At 35.0% G+C, this 6000-nt stretch overlaps 1 protein-coding gene across 2 annotated transcripts in view; it reads right to left on the bottom strand.

Annotated features, from left to right (window-relative positions):
* Nucleotides 1–264: 264 nt before the first annotated feature.
* The window catches only part of ABCD2 (ATP binding cassette subfamily D member 2), a 67508-nt gene continuing 61772 nt past the window's right edge, over nucleotides 265–6000 (bottom strand). For both annotated transcript variants that reach the window (XM_047742380.1, XM_047742379.1), the window contains exon 11: nucleotides 265–1731. In XM_047742380.1, coding sequence (XP_047598336.1) covers nucleotides 1512–1731 — 220 coding nt within the window. In that variant the 3' untranslated portion in view covers nucleotides 265–1511. The remainder of the gene's footprint in view (nucleotides 1732–6000) is intronic.

Below are 6000 nucleotides of genomic sequence, written 5' to 3'. Positions count from 1 at the left end.
GTGCATTGTTGCTGAAAAATTTGCTTTCTTGGCTCTTTTTAAATCACAGCCCAGGGATGCCTGGGTGGCTCAGTTGGTTAAGCGGCTGCCTTCGGCTCAGGTCATGATCCCAGCGTCCTGGGATCGAGTCCCACATCGGGCTCCTTGCTTGGCGGGGAGCCTGCTTCTCCCTCTGCCTCTGCCTGCCATTCTGTCTGCCTGTGCTCGCTCGCTCTCCTCTCTCTATGACAAATAAATAAAATCTTTAAAAAAAAAAAAATAAAATAAATCACAGCCCAATGACCTTTCTTTCCACTTTGTATTTAATTTCCACACCTTGTAACCAAATAATAATACCACTAACATTACCAAATTTATTTTTTTTCAACATCTCATCTAAGTTTTATTGATATTATAGCCCAGTTAGATTTCAAGGATGATAGTGGAAAGTGGAAATAGAACTGGATAAGGAATCAGAACTTCATTTGATCTTGGATCTTCCCTAAATAAATTGCATAATAAAGGCAAGTCTGAGTGTTAATTTTCTCAAAAGTGAACGAGGTACATAATAGTTGCCTCAAACATTGCCACAAGAATTAAAATGAAATGATATAAACAAGGATATGTAAATTATAAAGTGTTATTTCATTGCATTTTATTACTACTGTGATTTTGAGAATCTCTATATTTTATTATAGCACTGCTATTTAAAAATGTGATGGATTCCTCCTTTTAGAACAAAACCAAGCTGAGTATTTCTGGACAGAAGTTGCAGTAGATAATGCTGCTGAGCAAAGTAACAGGCTAAGACACACATTGTTGGGATATTCCTTTTCTGTATTGGCAATTCTCTTCTTAAAATGAACGAGTTTATTAGCAAATATGTAAGGTTCTCTTTAAAACTAATTTGTTATGTGCCCATAGTAAGATGCTCAAAATCTAAAATTTAAGAATATGACATTTTATACATGTAGAGCCATGCTTCTTTCTTTCAACCACTGCCATTAAATAATTTTTTCATATTGAAATTATTTATCAGACTGTCAGCTATTTTGTATACAGGGTTTAGTTGGCGAGTAATGATGAACATGAATTCTACCTATTAAACTAATAATCACAAATGGACTGAAACATTACTCAAACTTCTAATTTTATGCACCTTGTTTCAAACCATATGCTGTTCTTAAGTTGTTCCATTCTCAAGATATCTCCCATGTTTGTTAAGCACCTCAGACACATCACATACACATAGTAAATCTGGTATTCTTCATAAATTCACCCGGAAAATCCTGTTTGACGGGGTGAATTAGACTTTTGCTAGGAATTAGTATAAGCCAAAATGACTAATCTCACATAATGCATTTGTTTATTTTCTTCTGAAAAGTCAGATCATATATTTCCTTGATGCTAAAGTTTTATAAAACATTTCTTACTTCCTCTTTTTTCTCTGAGCTTAGCTTAAACACAATGCATGCACTGTAACAGACTGAGTCTTTAGCTAAAAATTAACTTTTAAAACATGTCAAAACAAATTAGGATGTCTCATCTTTGTCTTTTACTGTTTTCAGCACTGAGTCTTCTCCCAAAATTTTACATAGTTCATTGAGTCTCTGCTGCATTTTGGGAATTCCAGCTAGCTGAGATTCTAGCCTTTGTTTTTCTTCAGTCAGTGTTAAGCGGATAGCAGTATCCAATTGTTCAAAGCGCCAACCTCCTTCGCCATCAAACTGTAATAAATGAGTGTGGTATTTCCTGCATAATTAAAATGAAATAATATTATTAGCAATAATTGTGAAAAGCCATTTTAGGTTTATCATTCCAGTTGATATTCAAAGGCAAATTTTAAATAAGGTGCCTATTTTACATTTGATTTTCAAGAATCCCTTATAAGAGGTTGAATATTGTGATTTTTTTTTTAACCCCAGAAGTCATTGATCTCTTGGAAATTCTATTGCTTATCTTAAATTTCTTTTATATCCTGAATGTATATGAATTGCTAAGGAAGACATGCTATTTGTATCTAATTAATTTATCTTCAAACCCAGTATGACTCCTGAGTAAATAACAAAGCTTAGTTAGAATGGGAATATGGAAAGGAAGCTGAGGAAAGAAAGTAAAAATTTTAAAGGTTATACAGGGGAAAAAAAAAACCTAATAAAAATAAAGGAAATTCAAGGATGCCTGGGTGGCTCAGGCAGTTGAGTGTCAGACTCTTGATCTAAGCTTGGGTCTTGATCTCAGGGTTGTGAGTAATATGCTGGGTGTGGAGCATATTTAAAAAAAAAAGTTTTAAAACACCTTTAAAAAATGAACTCTTCGATAAAAATCTTTTAAAGATACTTCCATGCTTTCTTATAATGTAATTTCCTTTCTCATGGCTCTGGTTCATAATTAGAAACTTCAGAGAAGCATAGAGATAATTTTATTGATGAGACAGGAGACAGTCCATCTTGTCCTAAGGAGAGGCTAAAGTCACTCTGGTTTCGGGGATTTGTGGGGGATGCGTGGAGAGAATAATGCTAGCAGAGTTGGCCCTGCATGGCTGAGCCCCTCCATCTTGTCACTATGCTGAAGTGGCCCATGTTCTTATGTGTCCCCAGTTTTCCTCTCTTTTCCTTATAGTTTTTCCTGCTTCTTGATCCCTTTTAAGCTCTCATCTGTCATTATTTACTATCATCAGTGGGTTTATTTCAAGTAGATTTACCTCGTTTTTTACACTGGAGATATAATTCACATACCATGAACTCATTCTTTTCATTGTAAAATTCAGTGATTTTTAGTTGATTCACTAGCTCATGTAACCATCACTACTATCCAATTCCAGAATATTTTCATTATCCCGAAAAGAAACCCCATACCTATGAGCAGCCCCAGTCCCTGCTCGGTCCCTGCCAACCATCAGTCTCCTTTCTGTCTCTCTGGATTTGTCTATTCTAGGCATTTCATATACATATAATCATATAATATGTGGCTTTTTTTTTTTTTTAAGATTTATTTATTTATTTGACAGACAGAGATCACAAGTAGGCAGAGAGGCAGGCAGAGAGGGGTGGGGGGGAAGCAGGCTCCCCGCTGAGGAGAGAGCCCGATGTGGGGCTTGATCCCAGGACCCTGGGATCATGACCTGAGCTGAAGGCAGAGGTTTTAACCCACTGAGCCACCCAGGCGCCCCAATATGCGGCTTTTTGTAACTAACTTCTTTCACTTAAAATGATTTCAAAGTTCATCTAGTTATAGCATGTATTTACTAACACATGCCTTTATTTTTATGGCTGCCTTTATGGCTTTTATGCCTTTTATGGCTGCCTAAAGCACTGCCTTTATTTTTATGGCTGAATAATATTCCGCTGCATGATTTTACACACTTTGTTTATCTGTTCATTGACTGAAGGACCTCTGGTTTCATCTTATTCTGATTGGATAGATCATGTTGTAAGAGGAGGAAATTACCTTGTATTAAACTGTGTCTAAAAGGCTAAAAATCACTCTCAAGTTGAAAGTTCATGTGTTTGATAACATATGACAGAGATTAATGATCTTGTTTTTAATATTCTTGGACTTTCTTAACGTTGGATTACAACTGGGAGTAATTTTAGAATGCAATAGTTCTGATCTTGGGCAACTTCTATCTTCAATGTATAATGAAGGTTTGGCTCGTCACTCCAGTCCCACAACATTATTTGATTTCTACATGGGAGGAAGAAAATGTATGGGTGTTTCATGACCTGAGATTCAAAGGTATGTTCTATATAATGGGCTAAAATAATATTTCAGGGTTTGACTTAGAGGATTTTCAAGGAAGATACTATATTAACTGAGGCTCATTGGTAATAATCTGTAGGCTTCCTGTATTAAAGGATCAAGCTTAGGAAAGTGGTAGGTATAAAGCTATAATTCTTTTAAAAAAAATTTTTAAATTAACACATAATGTATTATTTTCCCCAGGGGTATAATTCTATCCAAGAAACAAATAATTTAATAAGTATTTGTACCTTTTGACCTCTTTGTATACTGATAATTGATTTTAATCTTTAAATCAACAATTACCCCTTTGTTGTCCTGGGGAAAATATATTTTTTTCTCTCTATGGAAATCTTTTCAGGAAAAATAAGAATTTCATCTAGGGAGAAAGACTAATAAGAAATGATAGATGTGTTGAATGTACAATGTCTAAATTAATTTGTAATGCAGAAGTAACATGATTTTTAGTTTTATAGGAAAATGCACTATAAATAGCTGCAATTAAAAACACATTTCTCTTGCTAAAAGGCAGAAAATTACATATTTTGTTACTTGCTTTAAAAATTTGTCCTCTCTACATCTATTAGAATGGCCAAAAATCCAGTACACTGATGACACCAAATGCCAACAAGGCTGTGGAGCAACAGAAACACTCATTCATTACTGGTGGGAATTGCAAAAAGGTACAGTCACTTGGGTAGACAATTTCGCAGTTTCTTACAAAACTAAACATACTCTTACCATATGATCCAGCAATTGCACTCCTTGATATTTATCCAAAGGAGCTGAGAAAACCTGTGTCTACCTAAAAACATTTATATGAATGTTTCTAGCAGGTTTATTTATAAATTGCCCAAACTGGAAGCAACCAAGATGTCCTTCAGAAGGTGAATGGATAAACTATTTACATCCAAACAATGGAATATTATTCAGTGCTAAAAAGAAATGAGCTATCAAGCTATGAAAAGACTTGGAGAAAAATTAAGTGACTATCACTAAGTGAAGAAGTCAAACTGAAAAGGCTACATACTATATGATTCCAGTTCTATGACATTCTGAAAAAGGCAAAACCAGGGAGATATTAAAGATAGTATCTTTATCTTGAAAGAAGAGAGGAATGAATAGAAAGAGCATAGAGAATTTTTAGAACAGTAAAAATACTCTGTACAATACTATAATGATGGATATGTGCAACTATTAATTTGTCCAAGCCCCTAGATTGTACACCACCAAGAGTGAACCCTAATGTAAATTATGGACTTTGGGTCATAATGATTGGTCAATGTAGGTTCATCAGTCATAACAAATGTATGACTCCAGTGGAGAATGTTGATAATACAGCTATACATGTTGTGAGGGCAGAGCATATGGGATATTTCTGTTCCTTCTTCTCAATATTTCTGTGACCATAAAACTGCTCTAAATAAAATCTTTAAAAACACAACAACAACAACAAAAACCTATTTGCTCCTTATGAGAAAAAAAAATGGTTGAATATATTTTCAGTGGCTCTTTAGGTTACTTGAATAAGGAATTGAATGACAGAATAGCATAGTAAATCTATTGACAAGGTCAGAAAAAGCACCAGAACTAAGACTAAGTCCATGTTATCCAAACATGTGATCAATTAGGAAGCATGTATGGAAATGACAAGTCCATACCAGAAAGGGCTCAAGAGTTCTTCTGGTGTGATTCTATGTTGTCACTGATTTGGGGATTTATAGACCGATGTAATGTGTTGTAAAGATCCAGTTCCTCTTGATTTTCTCCAGGGAAAAGTCAGAGGAATCACACTCACTGCCATGTACTTATCCTGGACTATATCCAGACTGCTTCTGGAGAGATTAGTAAGTCAGGCTTTTATCACTCCATATGCCAATTAGTTCTTAATGACAGAGAGACAAACTCCACAGTTCTATAGAAAAGGTCACTTCATGAAATGCTCTATTTTCAGGTCACCTCTCTGTGGGAAAAAATTATGAAAAATTCGAACGTTTAAATAAAGAGTAAAAATAGATTACTATCTACTCAACAGAAGTAGAACACAGAATCAAAGAATGTTAAACAATGAAAGCCTGATCTGAACTGCATACTCAGTTAACTCATAATTTTAAAGTAAACATTCCCTATACAGTGGAAAGTCTAGAATGGCTTCCAGGATTAACTCCAATAAAGCTTGTTACTCAGCCTAGGTTTGAAATCATGTACATGACAAGAGCTTTGGCATTGAATGTGATTAGCCACCTGCTATGGAGAGAGAGAAGTCTTTTCTGTCCCTTG

This window comes from Lutra lutra, chromosome 8 (genome assembly GCF_902655055.1).
Source record: "Lutra lutra chromosome 8, mLutLut1.2, whole genome shotgun sequence".
Taxonomy (NCBI): domain Eukaryota; kingdom Metazoa; phylum Chordata; class Mammalia; order Carnivora; family Mustelidae; genus Lutra; species Lutra lutra.
The sequence above is the reverse complement of the archived record's forward strand: the minus strand, read 5'-3'. Positions and strand labels throughout refer to the sequence as shown.